The sequence below is a fragment of the Carcharodon carcharias genome, chromosome 6 (assembly GCF_017639515.1).
Source record: "Carcharodon carcharias isolate sCarCar2 chromosome 6, sCarCar2.pri, whole genome shotgun sequence".
Classification (NCBI taxonomy): domain Eukaryota; kingdom Metazoa; phylum Chordata; class Chondrichthyes; order Lamniformes; family Lamnidae; genus Carcharodon; species Carcharodon carcharias.
In genome coordinates, this window is record NC_054472.1 from 198,447,059 (window position 1) to 198,470,462 (window position 23,404).

Sequence of the window (23,404 nt, forward strand, 5' to 3'; positions counted from 1 at the left end):
GAGCTATGTGCAATGCTCACCTTTGACTGTTAACTTTTCCCTTTGCAGAAACACATCCAACTGCCTCTGGAAGCCCTGGATTGGGGCATTGGGCTGTGTTAGAGTGCTACAGTTGGTGTTTGGTGAGAGAGAAACTTTTAAGGGTTAATTTCTACCTAAGTCTAATCTTTCTTTAATTTAGTAATTAACTAAAAGTTGCTCTTTGGGTTGGGAGAAGGTGAGTTTTAGTCCAGCTTTAAAGCAGGGGTTATACAGGCTCTTCTTGCAGCTGCAGTTAGTTAATTAGTTAACTGCTTAAACAGGTTTTCAGAAGCTAGATTCAGACAGCATAAAAGCAAGCCATCTACTGTCTTGAATATTGTCTGCACCGGAGCTCTTACTCTGAAATAGAGTGCTTCAGGTGGGTATCTGGTGAGTGAGGGAGTTCACTGAAGATGGAAGGAGGTGATCCCTTTATTTTCTCTCTTTCCTCAGTTAGAAAAATGGCAACCTTGGTAATTAGGACTTGGTGATTATTTCTTCTGTCCTTAATATTCTTTAAACTAGCAGGAGTACAAGTAAAGGGAGTAATTTAAGGGTAAAGCACAGCTTGGCCAAGTGGAATGCTCCTCCTGTGCAATGTGGGAAGTCAGGAACTCTTCCAGTGTCCAGGGTGAACATGTGTGCAGGATGTGTCTCCAGCTGCAGCTCCTCAAAATCCGTGTTTCGAAGCTGGAGCTGTGCCTGGAGTCACTGTGGTGCATCCACAAGGATGAGATCTTCATGGACAGCATACAGTGAGGTGGTAACACCGCAGGTAAGAGTTCACAGGCAGAAAGGGAATGGGTGGCCGCCAGGCAGAATAAAAGCATTAAGCAGGTAGTGCAGAAGTCCCCTGGGTCCATCTATCTCTCCAACTGATTTTCCATTTTGGATACTGCTAGGGGAGATGGCTTCTCAGTGGGATGCAGCAAGTCTCTGGCACCACCAGTGGCTCAGCTGCACACGGGGGGATTGGGGGAGGGGGGGAAGAGTGGGAAAAGTGGGAGAGCAATAGTGATAGGAGACTCTATTGTGAGGGGAACAGATAGACATTTCTGCAGCCGCAGACGTGACACCAGGATGGTATGTTGCCCCCTTGGTGCCGGGGTCGAGGATATCATTGAGCAGCTGCTCAAGGACATTCTGAAGGGGGAGAGTGAACAGCCAGATGTTCTGGTCCATATAGGTACCAACAACACAGGTAAAAAGAGGGATGAGGTCCTGAAAGCAGAATATAGGGAGCTAGGAAATAAATTAAAAAGCAGGACCTCAAAGGTAGTAATCTCAGGATTATTCCCAGTGCCATGTGCTAATGAGATCAGGAATAGGAGAGTTGACCAGATGAATGCGTGGCTAGAGAGATGGTTTAGGAGGGAGGGATTTTGATTCCTGAGGCATTGGGACCGATTCTGGGGAAGATGAGACCTGTACAAGCTGGACGGGTTGCACCTCAGCAGTACTGGGACCAATATCCTCGCAGGAGTACTCGCTAATACTGTTGGGGGAGGGTTTAAACTGGATTGGCAGGGGGATGGAAACCTCTGTTGGGAGACACGAGAGGGAAACAAAGATATAAATGAGAGATAGAAAAATAGAAAGTAGTGGAAGGCAGAGGAAACAAGGGCAAATAGGGCCCTGGTACAAAAAGAGATGTGTGATAATGTTCAAAAGACCAGTCTAAAGGCACTGTATCTGAATGCACGGAGCATTCACTATAAGGTAGACAATTTACCAGTGCAAATAGATGTAAACGGGTACAATATGATTGTGTTTATGGAGACATGGCTGCAGGGTGACCAAGACTGGGAACTGAATATCCAAGGGCACTCGATATCTAAGACGGACAAGCAGAAAGGAAAAGGAAGTTGTCAGTTAAGGATTAAATTAAGGGTGGAAAACATTAGTGGGAATTGTCTATAGGTCTCCAAATAGCAGTGATAAGGTAGAGGACAGCATTAAACAGGAAATTAGAGATGCATGTAACAAGGGTGCTACAGTAATCATGGGTGACTTTAATCTACATACAGACTGGGCAAACCAAATTAGCAATAATACTGTGACAGATGAATTCCTGGAGTGTGTACAAGATGGTTTTTTAGTCCAGTATGTGGAGGAACTGACCAGGGAACAGGTTCTCCTAGATTTGGTGTTGTGCAATGAGAAGGGTTTAATTAATAATCTTGTTGTGTGGGGTCCTTTCGGGAACAGTGACCATAACATCATAGAATTCTTAGATAAAAGCAAAAAACTGCGGATGCTGGAAATCCAAAACAAAAATAAAAATAGCTGGAAAAGCTCAGCAGGTCTGGCAGCATCTGCAGAGAGGAACACAGTTAACGTTTGGAGTCCGAATGATCCTTCAACAGAACTAAGTAAAAATAGAAAAGAGGTGAAATATAAACTGGTTGATGGGGGTCTCCACCTATCCCCCCTCTCCTCTAACAGCTTATATTTCATCACATTTCTATTTTTCCTTATTCTGCTGAAGAGTCATTTGGACTCGAAACATTAACTGTCTTCCTTTCCACAGATGCTGTCAGACCTGCTGAGCTTTTCCAGCTATTTTTGTGTGATAGAATCCTTCATTAGGATAGAAAGTGAACTAGTCTGATCCGAAATTAGGGTCCGAAATCTTAACAAAGGAAACTACGAAGGTATGAGGTGTGAGTTGGCTAAGATAGATGGGATGGATGCATGGCTGGAGAGATGGTGTAGGAGGGAGGATTTAGATTCCTGAGGTATTGGGACTGATTCTGGGGAAGATGAGACCTGTACAGGCTGAACGGTATACACCCCAGCAGCACTGGGACCAATATTCTCACAGTTGGATGGGCAATAGCTGATATTTAAGGAATGAATATATGCATTGCAACAATTGTACATTCCTTTCTGGCACAAAAACACATCAGGAAAAGTGGCCCAATCATGGCTAACAAAATAAATTAAGGATAGTATTAGATCCAAAGAGGAGTCATATAAAGTTGGTAGAAAAAGCAGCAAACCTGAGAATTGGGACCAGTTTAGAATTCAGCAAAGGAGGACCAGGAGATTGATTTAAGAGGGGAAAAATAGAGTATAAGAGGAAACTTGTAAGGAACATAAAAGCAGATTGTAAAAGCTTCTATAACTTTGTAAAAAGTAAAAGATTAGTGAAGACAAATGTAGGTCCCGTACAGTCTGAAATGAGAGAATTTTAAGAGAGAACAAGGAAATGGCAGAGCAATTAAATACCTACTTTAGTTCTGTCTTCATGGAGGAAGACACAAATAACTTCCCAGAAATACTAGGGAACCAAGGGTCGAGTGAGAAGGAGGAATTGAAGGAAATTAATATTACTAAAACAACAGTGTTAGAGTAATTAATGGGACTGAAAGCCGATAAATCCCCAGGGCCTGATAATCTACATCCCAGGACTAAAGGAGGTGGCCATGGAAATAGTGGATGTGTTGTTTGTCATCTTCCAAAAATTCTGTAGATTCTGGAACAGTCCCAGCAGATTGGAGGGTGGCAAATGTAACCCCACTGTTTAAAAAAGGAGGGAGGGAGAAAACAGGGAATTACAGACCGGTTAGCCTGACATCAGTAATGTCCTTGAGGGAAGGAAATCTGCTGTCCTTACCTGGTCTGGCCTACATGTGACTCCAGACCCACAGCAATGTGGTTGACTATGAAATGGCCGAGCCAGACACTCAGTTGTAACAAACGGCTACAAAGTCACAAAAAAGGAATGAAACCGAACAGACCACCCAGCATTGACCTCGGCATTGGAAACGACAACGGCAAACTCAGCCCTGTCAACCCTGCAAAGTCCTCCTTACTAACATCTGGGGGTTGGTGCCAAAGTTGGGAGAGCATCTCACAGACTGGTCAAGAACATCCTGACATAGTCATCCTCACGGAATCATACCTTACAGATAATGTCCCAGACTCCACCATCACCATCCCTGGGTATGTCCTGTCCCACTGACAGGACAGGCCCAGCAGAGGTGAAGGCACAGTGGTATACAGTCAGGAGGGAGTTATCCTGGGAGTCCTCAACATCCACTCCAGACCCCATGAAGTCTCATAGCATCAGGTCAAACATGGGCAAGGAAACCTCCTGCTGATTACCACGTACTGCCCTCCCTCAGCTGATGAATCAGTGCTCCCTCCATGTTGAACATCACTTGGAGGAAGCACTGAGGGTGACAAGGGTGCAGAATGTACTCTGGGTGGGGGACTTCAATGTCCATCACCAAGAGTGGCTCGGTAGCACCACTACTGACCGAGCTGGCCAAGTCCTAAAGGACATAGCTGCTAAACTGGGTCTGCAGCAGGTGGTGAGGGAACCAACAAGAGGGAAAAACATACTTGACCTCATCCTCACCAACCTGCCTGTCACAGATGCATCTGTCCATGACAGTATCGGTAGGAGTGACCACCGCACATTGTGGAGATGAAGTCCCACCTTCACATTGAGGATACCCTCCATCGTGTTGTGTGGCACTACCACCGTGCTAAATGGGATAGATTTCAAACAGATCTAGCAACTCAAGGCTGGGCATCCATGAGGTGCTGTGGGCCATCAGCAGCAGCAGAATTGTCCTTGAACACAATCTGTAACCTCATGGCCCAGCATATCCCCCACTCTACCATTACCATCAAGCCAGGGGATCAACCCTGGTTCAATGAAGAGTGCAGGAGTGCATGTCAGGAGCAGCACCAGGCATACCTAAAAATGAGGTGTCAACCTGGTGAAGCTATAACACAGGGTTACTTGTGTGTCAAACAGCATAAGCAGCAAGTGATAGACAGAGCTAAGCGATTCCACAACCAATGGATCAGATCTAAGCTCTGCGGTCCTGCCACATCCAGTTGTGAATGTTGGTGGACAATTAAACAACTCACTGGAGGAGGAGGCTCCACAAATATCCCCATCCTCAATGATGGAGGAGCCCAGTACATCAGTGCAAAAGATAAGGCTGAAGCATTTACTACAATCTTCAGCCAGAAGTGCCGAGTGGATGATCCATCTCAGCCTCCTCCGGAGGTCCCCAGCATCACAGGTGCCAGTCTACAGCTAATTTGACCACCAGTAAATTAATGGAAGGGGTCATCAACCGTGGTATCAAGCAGCACTTGCTTAGCAATAACCTGCTCACTGACACTCAGTTTGGGTTCTGCCAGGGCCACTCAGCTCCTGACCTCATTACAGCCTCGGTTCAAACACGGACAAAAGAGCTGAACTCCTGAGGTGAGGTGAGAGTGACTGCCCTTGACATCAAGGCAGCATTTGACCGAGTGTGGCAACAAGGAGCCCCAGCAAAACTGGAGTCAGTGGGAATCAGGGGGAAAACTCTCCGCTGGTTGGAGTCATATTGAGCACAAAGGAAGATGGTTGTGGTTGTTGGAGGTCAGCCATCTCAGCTCCAGGACATCACTGCAGGAGTTTCTCAGGGTAGTGTCCTCGGCCCAACCATCTTCAGCTGCTTCATCAATGACCTTCCTTCCATCATAAGGTCAGAAGTGGGGATGTTCGCTGATGATTGCACAATGTTCAGCACCATTCGCGACTCCTCAGATACTGAAGCAGTCCATGTCCAAATGCAGCAAGACCTGGACAATATCCAGTCTTGGGCTGACAAGTGGCGAGTAACATTCACGCCACACAAGTGTCAGGCAATGACCATTTCTAACAAGAGAGAATCCAACCATCGCCCCCTGATATTCAATGGCTTTTTAAAAAATTCATTCATGGGATATGGACTTCGCTGGCTGGGCCAGTATTTGTTGCCCTTCCCTAATTGCTCTTAAGAAGGTGGTGGTGAGCTGCCTTCTTGAACCGCTGCAGTCCATGTGGTGTAGGTACACCCACAGTGCTGTTAGAGATGGTAATATCACCACTGTCAACACCCCATTGTCCTTTTGTCCATGATATCTTTGGCAGTCTTTTCTTGGCCTCTAGCTATCACTGGCCCCCTATCGAGCTCCTCCTTTCCCACCCACTTCTACCAGCTTATATTTCATCTTATTTCTATATGTCTTAGTTCTGATGAAGAGTCATACGGACTTGAAACATTAACTGTGTCCCTCTCCGCAGATGCTGTCAGACCTGCTGAGTTTTTCCAGGTATTTCTGTTTTTGCCCTCAGGATCTTATATATTTCAATAAAGTCGCCTCTTACTCTTCTAAACTTCAGTGGATACAAGCCTAACTTGACAAGCCTTTTCTCATAAGACAATCCACCCATTCCTGGTATTAGTCTAGTAAACCTTCTCTGAACTGCTTCTGATGCATTAACATTCCTTTAAATAAGGAGACCAATACTGTACACAATACTCCAGATGTGGTCGCATCAATGCCTGTGTAACTGAAGCATAATCTCCCTACTTTTGTAATCAATTCCCCTCACAATAAATGATAACATTCTATTAGCTTTCCGAATTACCTGCTGTACCTGCATACTAACCTTTTGTGATTCATGCACTAGGACACCCAGATCCCTCTGAATCTCAGAGCTCTGCAATCTCTCACCATTTATAATAATACCAGCATAATAAGCTTTTTTATTCTTCCTGCCAACATGAATGATTTCACATTTTCCCACATTATGCTCCATTTACCAGATCTTTGCCCACTCACAGCCGATCTATGTCACTTTGTAACCTCCTTATGTCCCCTTCACAATTTATTTTCCTACCTATCTTTGTATCATCAGCAAATTTAGCCACCATTCCTTCAGTCCCTTCATCCAAGTCATTTATATAAATTATAAACAGTTGAAGTCCCAGCACTGATCCCTGTGGGACTCCACTCGTTACATCCTCCCAGCAAGAAAGAGACCCATTTATGCCAACTCTCTGCTTCCTGTTAGCCAGCCAATCTTCTATCCATGTCAATATGTTACCCCCTACACCATGAGCTTTTATTTTCTGTAATAACCTTTGATGTGGCACCTTATCAAATGTCTTCTGGAAATCTAAGTACAGTACATCCACCGGTTCCCCTTTATCCACAGCACATGTGACTCCTTTAAAGAACTCCAATAAATTGGTTAAATATGATTTCCCTTTCACAAAACCATGTTGACTCTGCCTTGAATTTTTCTAAATGCCCTGCTATAACATCTTTAATAATAGCTTCTAACATTTTCCCTGTGGCATATGTTAAGCTAACTGACCTATAGCTTCCTGCTTTTTGAATAAGTGAGTTGCATTTGCTATTTTCCAACCTAATGGAACTTTCTCTGAATATAGAGAATTTTGGAAACCAGTGCATCAACTATCTCACCAGCCACTTCTTTCAAGACCTGAGGGTGAAGTCCATCCGGACCTGGGGATTTGTCAGCCCGCAGCCCCAACAATTAACTCAGTACCACTTCCCTGGTGATTGTAATTTTCCTGAGTTCCTCCCTCTCTTCCATTTCCTGATTTACAGCTATTTCTGGGATGTTACTTGTATCCTCTATAGTAAAGACCAATGCAAAATACCTGCTTAATTCATCCACCATCTCCCTACTTTCCATTATCAATTCCCTGGACGCTTCCTATAGGACCAAAGCTCACTTTGTTAACTCTTCTTATTTAAATATCTACAGAAACTCTTACTATCCGTCTTTATATTACTCACTAGCTTTCTCTCATACTCTAATTTTTCCCTCCTTATTAATCTTTTTGTCATTCTTTGCTGTTCTTTATGTTCTTTCCAATCTTCTGACCTGTCACCTGTCTTTGTATAATTATATGCTTTTTCTTTAAGTCTGATACAGTCTTTAACTTTTTTAGTTAACCACAGAAGATGGACTCTCCCCATGGAATGTATGTATTCTGTGTATTCTGAAATATCGCTTTAAACGTCTGCCTCTGAACCTCAATTGACCTATCCCTTAACCTCATTTGCCAGTTCACTTTAGCCAGCTCTGCTTTCATGCTCTCACAATTGTCCTTATTTAAGTTTAAAATAATGGTTTTGGATGCACTTGTTTTTCCCTCAAAATGATTGTAAAATTCATACATATTATGATCACTGGTTCCTAGGGATATCTTCACTAGGAGGTTATCAATTAATCCTATTTCATTGCTCAATACCAGGTCTGGTATAGCTTGCTCTCTGGTTGGCTCCAGAACATAAAGTTCTAAGACATTTTCCCAAATACATTCTATGAACTCCTTATCTGGGCTACCTTTGTCCATCTGATTTTTCAGTCTATATGTAGGTTAAAATCCCCCATGATTATTGCTGTACCTTTCTGACCAGCTCCCATTATCTCTTTTACAATCTGTCTACTGTGTAGTTACAATTAGGGGCCTATACACCACTCCCACAAGTGACTTCTTGCCTTTATCATTTCCCATCTCAACCAAACCACTTCTACATCCTGGTTTCCTAAACTTAGGTCACCCCTCTCTGATGTGCTAATACCGTTATTAATTAACAGGTCCACCCCACCACCTTTTCCTAGCTTCCTGTCCTTCTAAGTGTCACGTACCCTTCAACATTCCGGCACCAGCCTTTGTCATTCTGTCATTACATGTCTCTGTAATAGCTATCAGATCATACTTATTTATTTCTAGTTGAGCTATCAGTTCATCTGTTTTGTTTTGAACGCTACATGCATTTAAATACAGAGCATTTAGTTTTACATAGAAACGTACAAACATAAGAATTAGTAGCAGGACCAGGCTGTTTGGCCCCTTGAGCCTGCTCCCATATTCAATAGGATCATGGCTGAGCTGATTGTAACCACAACCCCACATTCCCGCCTACCCCCGATAACCTTTCACCCCTTTGTTAATCAAGAATCTATCTAGCTAGGCCTTAAAAATATTCAAAGGCTCTGCTTCCACTGCCTTTTGAGGAAGAGAATTGCAAAGATCCACAACCCTCTGAGAGAAAAAAATTTCCTCTCATCTCTGTCTTAAATGAGCGACCCCTTATTTTTAAACAGTGCCTCCTAGTTCTCGATTCTCCCACAAGAGGAAACATTCTCTCCACATCCCCCCTGTCAAGACCCTTCAGGATCTTAAAGGTTTCAATTAAGTCACCTCTTACTCTTCTAAACTCCAGTGGATACAAGCCTGTCCTGTTCAGCCTTTTCTCAGAAGACAACCTGCTCTTTCCCGGTATTAGTCTAGTGAACCTTCTCTGAACTGCTTCTAGTGCATTTACACCTTTCTTTAAATCAGGTGACTAGTACTGTGCACAATATCCCAAATGTGGTCTCACCAATGCCCTGTACTACTAAAGCAAAACCTTCCTAACACAAAAACAAAAATTGCTGGAAAAACTCAGCAGGTCTGACAGCATCTGTGAAGAGAGAGACAGAGTTAACGTTTCGAGTCCGTATGACTCTTCTTCAGAACTTCATAACCTCCCTACTTTTGTAATTAATTCCCTTCACAATAAACAATAACATTCTATTAGCTTTCCTAATTACCTGCTGTAGCTGTATACTAACCTTTTGTGATTCATGCATCATGACACCCAGATCCCTCTGCATCTCAGAGCTCTGCAATCTCTCACCATTTAGATAATCATTTTTTATTCTTCCTGCCAAAATGAATAATTTCACATTTGCCCACATTATACTGCATTTTGTCCTTTTATTATATTTGTAGTGCTGAACCATATCTGCTGATTTACCCAGTAAATAATATGATAGAATTTCACATTCAGTTTGAGGGAGAGAGGAGTGGATCTAGGGCTAGTGACTTAAACTTAAAATCAAAGCAATTACAAGGGAATGAAGACAGAGCTGGCTAAAGTGAACAGGGAAATTAGGGTAAGGGATAGGTCAGTAGAAATGCAGTGGCATAAATTTAAGTAGATATTTCAAAATAGTCAGGACAGATACATTCCAGTGAAAGAGAAAGTTCAAAGGGAAGGATACACCATCTAAACTAAAGAAGTTAAAGATAGCTTTGAATTGAAAGAAAAAGCGTATAATTTCACAAAGATAAGTGGCAGGTCAGAAGTTTTGGCAGAATATAAAGAGCATCAACAAATGAATAAAGGATTAAAAAGGAGGGAGAAATTAGAATGAGAGAGAAAGCTAGCTAGAAATATAGAGACAGATAATAAGAGTTTCTACAGGTACTTAAGACCATAAGACATAGAAACAGAAGTAGGCCATTCAGCCCATCGAGTCTGCATCGCCATTCAGTGAGATCATGGCTGATCTGATAATCCACAACTCCACTTTCCTGCCTTTTCCCCATAACACTTGATTCCCTTACTGATTAAAAATCTGTCTATCTCAGCCTTGAATATACTTAATGACCCAGCCTCTACAGCTCTCTGCAGGGCTGAGAAAAGAGTAAGTAAAGTAAGTGTTGGTCCCCTAGAGAGTGAGAATGGGGACTTAGTAATGGAAAATAAGGAAATGGCGGATGAATTGAACCGATATTTTTCATCTGTCTTCACTGTAAAGGATACAAATAACATCCCAGGAATAATTGTGAATCAGGAGGTGAAAGGGAGGGAGGAACTTAAAACAGATCACCGGGGGAAGGGTATTGAGGAAATTATTAAAACTAAAAGCTGCCAAATCCCCAGGTCCTGATGGACTTTATCCTAGGGCCTTAAAAGAAGCAGCAGCTGAGATAATGGATGCATTGGCTTTAATTTTCCAAAATTCCTGAGATTCCAGAGAGGTCCCATCAGATTGGAAAATAGCGAATGTAACTCTACTAATTCAAAAAGGAGGGAGACAGAAAGTAGGGAACTACCAGCCAGTTAGCTTAACATCTGTAATGGGGAAAGTGCTGGAATCCATCATTAAGGAGGTTATAGCAGGGCACTTAGAAACTCTCAAAGCAATGGAACAGTGTCAACAGTGTGAAAGGGAAATCATGCTTCTCTAATTTATTGGAGTCTTTTGAGGAAGTAACCAGCAACGTTGATAAAGGGGAACCTGGGGATGTGCTATACTTAGATGTCTAGAAGGCACCAGACAAAGTGTCACATCGAAGGATACTATGCAAAGTAAGAGCTCATGGTGTAGGAGGTAACATATTAGTATGGATTGAGGATTGGCTAGCTAACAAGAAAAAGAGTAGGAATAAATAGGTATTTTTCTCATTGGCAGCGTGTGCCACAGGGATCAGTGCTGGGGTCTCAGCTATTCACAAATTATATCAATGACATAGATGATGGGACTGAAGGAATGGTTGATAAATGTGCTGATGATACAAGGATAGGTGGGAAAGTGAGTTGTGAAGGGGATGACTCTGCAAAGGGATATAGACAGGTTAGGTGAGTGGGTAAAAATTTGGCAGATGGAGTATAATGTGGGAAAATATGAACATGTCCACTGTTGCAGGAAGAATAAAAAAGCAGTAAATTATTTAAGTGGACTGAGGTTGTAGAACTGAAGTACAGAGGGACCCAAGTGTCCTGGTAGATGAATCAGGAAAGGTTAGTCTGCAGGTAAAGCAGATTAGGAAGACAAATGGGATGATTGTGTTTATTGCAAGGGGAATGGAATATAAAATGGTGAGAACAATTTTTTTTCTGGGAGTCCTGAACCTTTGGAACTGTCTTCCCCAGAGAGCAGTGGAGGCTGGGTCAATAAATATTTTTAAGGCAGAGGGAAATAAATTCTTGACTAACAAGGGGGTGAAAGATTCTCAGAGGTAGGCAGAATGTGGAGTTGGGACCACAGACAGACCAGCCATGATTTTATTGAATGGTGGAGCAGGGTTGAGTAGCCCAAGTGACATAGATAGGTTAAGTGAATGGACTAATTTGTATGTTCTTATGTAAGTCACTCACCATCCTGACTTGGAAATATCTCGCTGTTCCTTCACTGTCGCTGGGTCAAAATCCTGGAACTCCCTCCCTAACAGCACTGTGGGTGTACCTACACCACATGGACCGCAGCAGGTCAAGAAGGCAGCTCACCACCACCTTCTCAAGGGCAACTAGGGATGGGCAATAAATGCTGGCCCAGCCAGCGAAGCCCACATTAACTGAACGAATTGAAGGAACAGCCAGATTGTGGTGTCAATTTGTTCTGTGTTGTATTACAGGCCACAGAAGGAACTTTAAGCTGAGAATGCCGAACATTTGCTCACTCAGTGTGGGTAAGTTGTCATTGCCCCAGCAGGGCCCTGACGTTGGGGTGTTGAACCTGTCAAGACCAAGTACCGAGTCTGTGGCCTTGGAGGAGCAGAGTCAGATGGAGGAGCTGCTTGCGCTGGATAGTGAGGAGACTGAGGGTCCTCTGCATCATTCTTCACTTAATCACAGTAAAGACCACCTGAATCCTGAGCTCTCCGACTCGACCTCCAGCCTCAGTCAGAGTCTGACTCCATCCAAAGACAGTTTCTACAGTTTCCGTCGTGTCTCCTCACTCGATGATGTCGAGGCTGCAAGGGAAGATTGTGACAGAAGGTTCTGGAGTCGGCACTCCAGCACAGGTGCTGTTTGTAGACAGCTCGGTGAGATTGTGGGGCGGAGGGGGCTGGGGGGTGGGGGGTGGTTGGATGGAGAGGGTGTGGGCACCCGGGCCAGATGTCAGCCTTGAAGGTGAGTGGGTAGGCTGCCTGGGGAGCGAGGGGGTGGGAACAATGTGTTTACTCATTGGAGCCTCAAGTCCCAGCAGTGTCTCTCCCCCTCCTCCTCTGCCCTCCCTGTCCACAAGTCCAATCCAGGATTGACATGGAGCTGACTGGTTCGAACATGAGAAGGCCATTCGGCCCCTCGAGCCTGCTCCGTCATTCAATAAGATCATGGATGCTCTGCTTATGTCACAGAATCACAGAATTTTAACGACACGGAAGGAGGCCATTCAGCCCATCATGTCTGCACTGGCTCTCCAAATGAGCATTATGACCTAGTGCCATTATCCTGCCTTTTCCCTGTACCCCTGCACATTGTTTCTATTCAAATAATCATCTAATGCCCTCTTGAATGCCCCGATTGAACCTGCCTCCACCACACTTCCAGGCCGTGTATTCCAGACCCAGACCACTCATTGTGTGAAAAAGTTTTTTCTCACATCACATTTGCTTCTTTTACAAATCAATTTAAATCTGTGTCATCTCGTTCTTGATCCTTTTACGAGTGGGAACAGCTTCTCCCTATCTACTCTGTCCAGCCCCCTCATGATTTTGAACATCTCTATCAAATCTCCTCTCAGCCTTCTCCTCTCCAAGGAGAACAGTCCCAACCTCTCCAATCTATCCTCATAGCTGAAGTTGCTCATCCCTGGAACCATTCTTGTAAACCTCTTCTGCACTCTCTCCAATGTGTTCACATCCTTCCTATAATGTGGTGCCCAGAACTGTACACAATACTCCAGCTGAGGTCTAACAAGTGTCTTATATAAATTCAGCATAACCTCCCAGCTCTTGTACTCTATGTCCCTGTTAGTAAAGCCCAGGACACTATATGCTTTATTAACTGCTTTCTCCACCTGTCCTGCCACCTTCAATGATCTATGCACATATACACCCAGCTCTTCCTGCTCCTGCACCCCCTTAAAAATTTCACCCCTTATTTTATATTGTCTGTCCATGTTCTTCCTACCAAAATGCATCACCTCACACTTCTCCACATTGAACTTCATCTGCCACCTATCTGTCTACTCCATCAACTTGTCTATGTCACCTTGAAGCTCCACATCATCCTCCTCGCAATTTACAACACTCCCAAGCTTCATATCATCCACAAACTTTGAAATTGTCCCCTGCACACCAAGATCTAGATCATTAATATATATCAGGAAAAGCAAGGGTCCCAATACCGACCCCTGGGGAACTCCACTACAAACCTTCCTCCAGCCCGAAAAATATCCATTCACCATTACTCTCTGCTTCCTATTTTTCAGCCAATTTTGTATCCACTTTGCTACTGTCCCTTTTATTCCATGAGCAATAACTTTTCTCACAAGTCTGTTGTGTGGCACTTTATCAAATGCCTTTTGAAAGTCCATGTACACCACATCAACAGCGTTACCCTCATCAACCTTTTCTGTTACCTCTTCAAAAAACTCCAGCAGGTTAGTTAAACACAATTTCCCCTTTAGAAATCCATGCTGGCTCTTCCTTATCAACCCATATTTTTCCATGTGATTACTAATTCTATCCTGAATAATTGTTTCTAGAATCTTGCCCACCACTGAAGTTAAACTGACTGGTCTATAATTACTGGGCTTATCCTTACAACCTTTTCTGAACAAGAGCGTAATGTTTACAATTCTCCAGTCCTCTGGCACCTCCCCTGAGTCTAGGGAAGACTGAAAGATTATGATCAGTGTCCCTGCAATTTCTACTCTCACTTCCTTCAATATCCTTGGATGCATCTCATCCAGTCCCAGTGCTTTGTCAACTTTAAGTACCGATAGTCGATTCAACACTTCCTCCTTATCAATTTTGAACCCTTCTAGTGACAGAGCTTCCTCGTCTGTCACCATGGCCTGGGTAAAATCTACCTCCTTGGTAAAGACGGATGCAAGGTATTCATTTAATACTTCAACTAAATTCTCCTCATCTCTATCCTAACCCCTAATTTTAAAACATTGCCCCCTAGTTCTGGACTGACCCACAAGAGGAAACATCCTTTCTACATCCACCTTGTCAAGGCCGTTCAGGATCTTGTAAACTTCAATCAAATCACCTCTCACTCTTCTAAACTCCAGTGGAAACAAGCCCAGTCTGTCCAACCTTTCCTCATAAGACAACCCACTCATTCCAGGTATCAATCTAGTAAACCTCCTCTGAACCACCTCCAACACATTTACACCCTTCATTAAATAAGGAGACTAAAACTGAACACAGTATTCGAGGTGTGGTCTCACCAATTCCCTGTATAAATGAGGTATAACATCCTTACTTTTATGTTCAATCCCCCTCATAATAAAGAATAACATTCCATTAACCTTCTTAATTACATGCTGTACCTGCAAACTAACTTTGTGTGACTCATGTGCTAGAACATCCAGATCCCTCTGCACCTCAGAATTATGCAGCCGTTCTCTATTTAAGTAATATTCTGCTTTTTCTATTCTTCCTGCCAAAGTGAACAACTTCACATTTTCCCACATTAAACTGCATCTGCCAGTTTTGCCCACTCACAGCCTATCTATATTTATGTCACAAATTTACATATAAGCTCCATAGACTTGCCTTGAGTTCCACATTCCCTCTGTGCATACGGCCACAATAGTCTGAAAACGCCCAATCTCGTCTGATCTCGGCAGCTAAGCAGACTCAGGGATAAAAACAAAAAAACTGCGGATGCTGGAAATCCAAAACAAAAACAGAATTACCTGGAAAAACTCAGCAGGTCTGGCAGCATCGGCGGAGAAGTAACTCTTTTCTTCTCCGCCGATGCTGCCAGACCTGCTGAGTTTTTCCAGGTAATTCTGTTTTTGTTGTGTAAGCAGACTCAGGCCTGGTTAGTACTTGGATGGGAGACTGCCTGGGAATACCAGGTGCAGTAGGCTTTTGCTGCCAGCAGAGGCTGCTCACGTCACCACTCTCCACATTCACTCTGCCACACAATGGATGCACAATCTTTAGGTGGTCCTGTGGAGCAGGACTAATGTCCCTACCTCAATCCACAATCCCTGGGTTCGCAACCCCGCTTCAGGACTTGATGGCCACTGGAAGCTGCGTTGATAACTTGGCCAAATGGTTTACTTATGGTTGGCGGATTGCTTGAAGTCGGGAGTTCTGTGCTGCTGTCGTCTGTGCCGATCGAGTGTCCACACTAAGATCACATTCTCTCTGTTCTGGCCCAGCGGATGGTAAGTACTGAAGCTGCTCAAATCCCAGAGGGAAACTTGAAACAGCTGCCACAACTGTTTTGCAATTTGTATTTTTATTTCAAGACAGTAGTAATAAGTCCACCGAGTCTTAGAGGTTTTTACAAAGCTAAATTAAACATTTATTAACACACACTTAGGTCTACAAAACACCACTATAACTCCTAAATCCCCCAATTAATCTGACTCCCAGTTACACCTCTGTTAGGGCAACAGTAAAACAAAATTAGATTTCAACAGACCTAGGCAAAGCACACAATACCCTGGACAGTGATATTCAAAGTGAGTTTTCTTAGCTTCGGTTATTGTAGACAGCAACTTGGTACCTGGAGGCTGGAGGCTTTTCACACTTGTTAGATCTTCCCTTGCACACAACCCTAGCTCCCTTATATAGGTTTCTCCCTTTTTAATGTAAATCCCATTGTTCCAGTATGTCTTTGCAACTTTTTCTATAATATAAATCTCCTATAGTACTCATATTATCAATAATCTTTGAGAAAAATAAACACACTGTTTGGCTTAGCCTCCTGTAGCTAGGTGTGACACCTTACCATCTCTTTGAAATTCACTATTCTGGTTTATCTAAAAATGCAAATGTTCTTCATAACTCACATTCCAAAACTTCAGCCATGTTTACGTATTTAGCATTTCAAAGCTAGCTTCTCTTTTAATAACTCAAAAGCTCCAGACTAGCTGTCGGCGATTCAATTAAACCCCCACACACACATACACACAGAGAAACCAATCCAAACCCCACTATTAACCTATCGTTTACAATAAATCACAAAATTATGAAAATTATTATATTTTCATGACACTCCTCCTTACTGGAAAATGAACAGTCATAATTTAAAAAGACGGTTTCATTTTCTTAACCCATCTTACATTACCTCCTGTACTTATCTGTATACTTGTACCATTACATTACCAGATGCTTGCATTAACATAACTATATATGTGCAAATCCTTGGTATCAACAAGAAATCATTCCAGTCCAATGTCCAGGTTTTAAATGTCCAATTTTCCCTTTTCAGCTTCGAACTCTCGGCAATGCATCTGCAATTTGATTTTCTCATCCAGCCACATGTATACTCTGTAGATTAAATGGTTGCAGTAATAAAATCCATCTGAATAGCTTTGCACCACCCCTTTCTCAAAATTTGTCCAGAAACTTTAAAGGATTGTGGTCTGTATAAGCAATTGTTTCTGATGAATTATTTGCAATATAAATCTCAAAATGCTGTAATAGTAACACCAAACCCAAAGTCTCCTTTTTCTTTGTTGAACATTCAACATCCATGCAAAATACCCCATTGGTTTCTCAATTCCAGTGTCATCTTCTTGTAACAATACGGTCCCAATGCCTATATCGTTGTGTGAATGGCCGAATTTAATTGCTTGGTATAATTGGGTACAGCTAAAACTGGTGTTGTAGTTAATACAGTTTTCAAACTATTGAATGACTTCTACACTCCTGGGTCTTTCAAACTTCTTGTTCCTTTTTAACAGTTCAGTCAGTGGAGCAACCACTTGACTAAAATTTGGTTATGAATTTCTGGTAAAACCCACTCATTCCCAGAAATCTCAAAACTTCTCATTTTGCTGTAGACACTGGGAGAACCACGATAATCTTGACTTTCACATCTCTCGGAGCCACCTCACCATGTCCAATGGTGTGGCCTAGATATGTAACTTGCGCTTTTGAAAATTCACTTTTAGCCAAGTTCGTTACTAAATTAGCTTCTTGTAATCAACAAAATAATTCTTTCAGATGCTATAAATGCTCCCCCCATGTTTGACTGAAAACTATCAAGTCATCAATATAAACAGCACAATTCTCAATCCTCCAATTACTTTGTTTGTCAGTCTTAGAAATGTTGCAGATGCATTCTTCATACCAAATGGCATGACTTTAAATTGATATTATCCATCTGGCATCACAAAAGCTGATATCTCCTTTGTTATCTCCGATAATGGTACTTGCCAATATCCTCTCATCAAGTCAATCTTTGTGATAAACTTTGATTGTGCCACTTTCTCAATACCATCTTACGACCATGGTATAGGATACGAATCAACTTTTGTCACCACATTCACCTTTTGATAGTCCACACCCAGTCTTTGTGTTCCATCCAGTTTCGGTACCATCACAATAGGTGAACTCCAGTTGTTGCAACTAACTCAATGACATCATTTCACAGCATGAATTCAATTTCTTTCTGTTATTGTGATAACTTGGCTGAATTTAATTTATAAAGATGTTGCTTTATCGAAGATGGAAGTTCTACACACACATCATGTATAGCTAAATTTGTTCTCCCTGGCTTATTCCCACAAATAGCTTTATGTGACTGCAATAGCTTCTTCAAATCACTTTGATGCTTGTTTTGAAGGTAACTCAATATTACATTTAAATTTTTAAGTATTCCCTCATTTTCCATTTGATTAGAGGAAAATCAATTTCAGAATCCTGCATTTCTACCTCGTCCTCTTTATCTACCACCACTAATACCCCCTTTTGTTCCTCTTCCCTGTCAAAGTACTTTTTAAGCATATTTACATGACACACCCTCTACTTCTTTCTTCTATCTGGAGTATGTATTAAACAATTTACTTCACTCAGTTTCTTTTCAATCCTGTAAGGCCCACTGAACCTTGCCTTTAACAATAAGATAAAAGCAAAAAACTGTGGATGCTGGAAATCCAAAACAAAAACAAAAATACCTGGAAAAACTCAGCAGGTCTGGCAGCATCTGCGGAGAGGAAGACAGTTAACGTTTCGAGTCTGAATGACCCTTAGTTCTGTTGAAGGGTAATTCAGACTCGAAACGTTAACTGTCTTCCTCTCCGCAGATGCTGCCAGACCTGCTGAGTTTTTCCAGCTATTTTTGTTTTTGTCTTGCCTTTAACAAGTCACCCAAGCACTGGTAACAGAACTAACACCATTTTCCCCAGCAACAAAGCTACGAACTGTTGCTTTCCTATCTGCCTTCACTTTCATCACTTGCTGTGATATCTTTATAAGTGTTGCCTAGCTAACTCACATGCTCTGTCCAATCTTTCTCTGAAGTTTGATACATAGTCCAGGAGAGTAGTTTCTGAATTTTGACCTACCATTTTCTCATGAATCAGTTTCAGTAGTCCCCTTACCTCATGACCATAAACTAGTTCTCTAGGGTAGGTGGTGGCATATTGATATTGTCACTGGACTGGTATTCCAGAGACCCAGGGGACCTTGGTTTGAATCCCACCAAAGCAGATGGCGAAATTTGAATCCAATAAAAATCTGGAATTAAATGTCTAATGATGACCATGAAACTATTGTCGATTGTTGTAAAAACCCATCTGAGTCACTAATGTCCTTTAGACAAGGAAATCTGCTGTCCTTACCTGGTCTGGCCTACATGTGACTCCAGACCCACAGAAATGTGATAAGCTTTTAAAATACTCTCTTAGCAAGGGCAATTAGGGATGGGCAATAAATGCTGGCCTAGTCAGCGATGCTCACATCCCATGAACGAATAAAAAAAAGGACTAAAACTAGTCGATGTATTATGAAATGTTGTTTTAAAAGAAAACAAAGCTGTCTTTTTAAATTATGAATGGATTTCCTCAACCAGTTATGTGGATAATCCTGACTATACACCATCATCGTAGTTTTTAAAGTTTGATGACATCTTTCCAAAGCCCCTTGTGACTCCGGTTGATAAGCTGTTGACTTAAACTGTTTTATCCCCAAACTGTTTGTTACTGCCTTAAACAGATGTGACATGGGGCTGATTCTTGCCTATGTCGGGCAGGCTGGGTGGGAGTGGGAGGGGGTGGGCGCAGAGCTGATTGTCGCCCGTGATTAGCTGTGCGCTGCCATTCTACATGGATAGGCCAATTAAGGCCCGCCCAGCGTAACGCCCGGCCGGTAGTGATCAGCTCTACCTGTGTTGGGCATGTGGGAGGTGGGAGAGTTGGGGTATGCACGCGAAAGAGCACAGAAATCTCCCTGAGGTATGGAGCTACCTCCGGGAGATTAAGTTGATAAAATAATCTTGTTATGAATAAGGTAAAAAATTGTTTAAACATGTCCTCTCGTGGGACAGTGTCACATGAGCTGGGACATGTTTATGAGTGTAGCAAAATTGATTAAATTATTTTATAAAACCTTCAGAAAACTTCACCCTGCCCGTGGATGAGGCTTCCTGACAAACTCGGAAGGCCGCTTGGGCTCTTCACCTGCCTGAAGGTTGGATAGGCAGTGCTGTTCGTAATCTTGATTACTTTTCTAAAGCTTTAAAAGGCCATTGACAGTTCGGCAGGTGCGCTCACCGAACGAAAGGTCGAAATGACACGTGATGACATCAGGATGCAAGCCCGATGTCATCACACATCAACGTACACATTGGCATGTCAGCTCCCCATCACCTCCCCCTCCCCAGCACCACAACGGCAATATCCTGGCCATGAAATTCGAACCCTGATGTGATTGTATTCCTTTTGGTAAACCATGCCTGGTAAAAAATTTCGTCACCTCTTCCACAGTTCCCTTTGTTGTAATATTTCTCAAAAGGTATTGCTTCAGGCAGCCTTGTAGGCACATCCATTATTGTCAGTGAGTACTGACTTCCACTTTTAGCATTGGGAGGGGGGGGGGTCCTACACAATCATTCATGATCTTGGTAAAAGGTTCTTCAAATATTGGCATTGGGATTAAAGGTGCCGGCTTAATCACTGCTTGTGGTTTTCCTATCACCTGACATTTGTGACATGTTCTCCAGAATTTGACTATATCTCTATGCAATCCAGGCTAATAAAAATGTTTTTGTATTTTTGGCTGAATCTTTCTAATTCCTAAATATCCCCCATTGGAATTTCATGATCAATTCTCAGAGTCTCATTTTTATATCCAAAAGGTATTACAATCTGATGTACCTCCATCCAGCTTTCATTTGCTGAAACATGATACAGCCACCATTTTCTCATTAACCTTAAGGTAATAACATTCTGGAATACAATCTGCCTCTGTTTCTGAGTAGACTGATATAACTGTCCTATTTACCTATTTTTTCTATAACAGCCAACTACCTTGAACTAAATACCTCAGCTACATTATCCTCCATTCTTTCTTCCTGAACAAGCTTATCAAAAACAGTGTCAGCTAATTGGACTTACACACCTTCTCCCTGCCTTTTAACTTCCTGTTTCAACCTATGAGCCTGTGTCATGTTATCACATAATCAGGAAACAAGCCAGGATGCTCTCTCTGCAACACTTCTGTTGAAAACACTTTCACAGGCTGCTCAGCTAAGATTGGCATTACTCACATCAGTGACCCAGCTATATGATTACCTAAAATAAATTGAACGTCTGCAATGGGCAATTCTTACACTACTCCAACAACCACCTCACCTGTTTTCCACTTATTTTTTAAATTTACCTTCCACAAGGGAATAGTTTTAGCATCTCCATGAACCCCACTTATTATCACCTGTTCCTTCAATACTCCCTCTGAACAACAAGTATCACTATTTCAAAACATTAAGGATTGACTAGCCCCTGTGTCTCTTAAAATTTTAATATCTTTACCCACTCCACCCTGTGCACATGGAAAGACTTTCCCTTCACACATAAAATTTTTAAACATCTCTGCAACCTGCTCCTCAGAATTCCCCTTGGGTAAGTTGTGAACACATTCCCACTTCTTTACCTATCACTGTTTCTCCCTGTTTTACCTGTACACAAACCATTGTTTATTTCTGTGCCCGAACCTCAGAACCCACAGTACTCTTACTTACAGAACCTTTCTTTATTCCAATTATTGTAACAGATTTTCGCTGTAACTTCCAACACTCTGATTTTGTGTACTCAACTTTATTACAATGAAAACACCTCAGTTTCTGAGAGGTGCTTCTGTGCACAGCACCATCCTTTTCTTTATGAAATAAAAACTTCCTGGGAATTTCCACCTCCTTCTCTTCTCTGACTACCCATCTTCCTTTCACCTTCCCACTTTCTATCCTTTTCTGATTTGAAAGGCTGGCAGAAGTAAGGTTTAGCTCGATGAACTATCTCATAATCATCAGCTATCTCTGCTGCTTGTCTTACAGAATCAACCCTCTGTTCCTCCTCATGGGTTCTCATGACTGAAGGAATTGAATCTTTAAATGCTTCTAAAAGGAATGCTTCTTTAGGAGCTGCATATATCGTCTTTATCTTTAATGCCCATGTCCAATGGTCAAAATAACTTTGTTTTACTTTCTCTCAAACTCAATTAAAGTTTGCCCAGGCTGTTTTCTCATATTCTTAAATTTCTGCCAGAATGCCTCAGGAGCCTCATATACACTCAAAATAGCCTTTTTCACCACATCATAATTCACCGACATTTCAACTGGCAGTGAAGCATAAACCTCCTGCGCTCTACCCACCAACCTGGATTGCAACAACAATGTCCAGTTTTTCCTGTGGCCATTTCATCTGTTTAGCTATCTTCTCAAATAAAATAAAGAATGCTTCAACACCTCTTTCTTCAAATTTTGGAAGAGCTTGTACAAATTTTTACCATCTCCCCACAGGGTTCTGATCTGGAAATAAGTCCTGCCTCACCACCTGGTGTTTCTTTTTAACTGCCAGCATTGTAAACTGGAATTCTCTCTCTCTCTCTCCCTCTCTTTTTCTGTTGCCTCTAGTTCCAGTTTTCTCACTTCCAGCTAATTTTGATCCCATTCCAACGACCCAACCCTTGGAGAACTCAATCTCTCAGGTGTTCCTTCTAATTTCAAAAGCTGTGCTATATCTTCGACAATACCTGATTTCCTTACCCCTGCAGGTAATCCTAATTGTAATTTATTCGCCAATTCCATTAACTTAACTTTATTTGCCCAAAGTTATAGCTTCAACTCCTAGACAAGCGGGGAGACAATGGTGTAGTGGTATAGTCACTGGACCAGTAATCCAGGGACCCGGGATAATGGTCTGGGGACCCAGCAGATGGTGGAATTTGAATTCAATAAAAATCTGGAATTAAAAGTCTAATGATGACCATTGTCAATTGTTGTAAAAACCCATCTGGTTCACTAATGTCCTTTAGGGAAGGAAATCTGCTGTCCTTACCTGGTCTGTTCTACATGCGACTCCAGTCCCACAGCAATATGGTTGACTCTTAAATGCCCTCTTAACAAGGACAATTAGGGATGGGCAATAAATACTGACCTAGCATAACCTCAGCTTCTTTATACATGTTTCTCCCTTTTTAATGTAAATCCCATTGTTCCAGTACGTCTTTGCAATTTTGCTGTTTCCATAATATAAATCTCCCATCGTCCTCATATTATCATTAATCTTTGGGAAAGATAAACACACTGTTTGGCTTAGCCTCTGTTGGCCTTACCATCTCTCTGAAATTCATGACTCTTATTTAAAAATGCAAATGTCCTTCACACCTCACATTCTAAACCTTCAGCCATATTTACATATTTAGCATTTCTAACCTAGCTTCCTTTTCGATAACTTAAAAGCTCCAGACTAGCTGTCTGCGATTCAATTAAACCCCCCCACACACACATACACACAGAGAAACCAATCCAAACCCCACTATTAACCTACAATTTACAATAAATCGCAATAATATTATGACATTATATTTTC

At 42.2% G+C, this 23,404-nt stretch overlaps 1 protein-coding gene across 2 annotated transcripts in view; it reads left to right on the forward strand.

The window, feature by feature from the left end:
* Positions 1 to 23,404, forward strand: part of LOC121279203 (potassium voltage-gated channel subfamily H member 6-like) — a 497,300-nt gene that overhangs the window by 73,196 nt on the left and 400,700 nt on the right. The window contains exons 5-6 of one of the 2 annotated variants that reach the window (XM_041190225.1): positions 7,785 to 7,817; positions 12,030 to 12,419. In XM_041190225.1, the coding sequence (XP_041046159.1) occupies positions 7,785 to 7,817; positions 12,030 to 12,419 (423 nt within the window). The remainder of the gene's footprint in view (positions 1 to 7,784; positions 7,818 to 12,029; positions 12,420 to 23,404) is intronic. The other variant, XM_041190226.1, reaches the window with a different exon arrangement.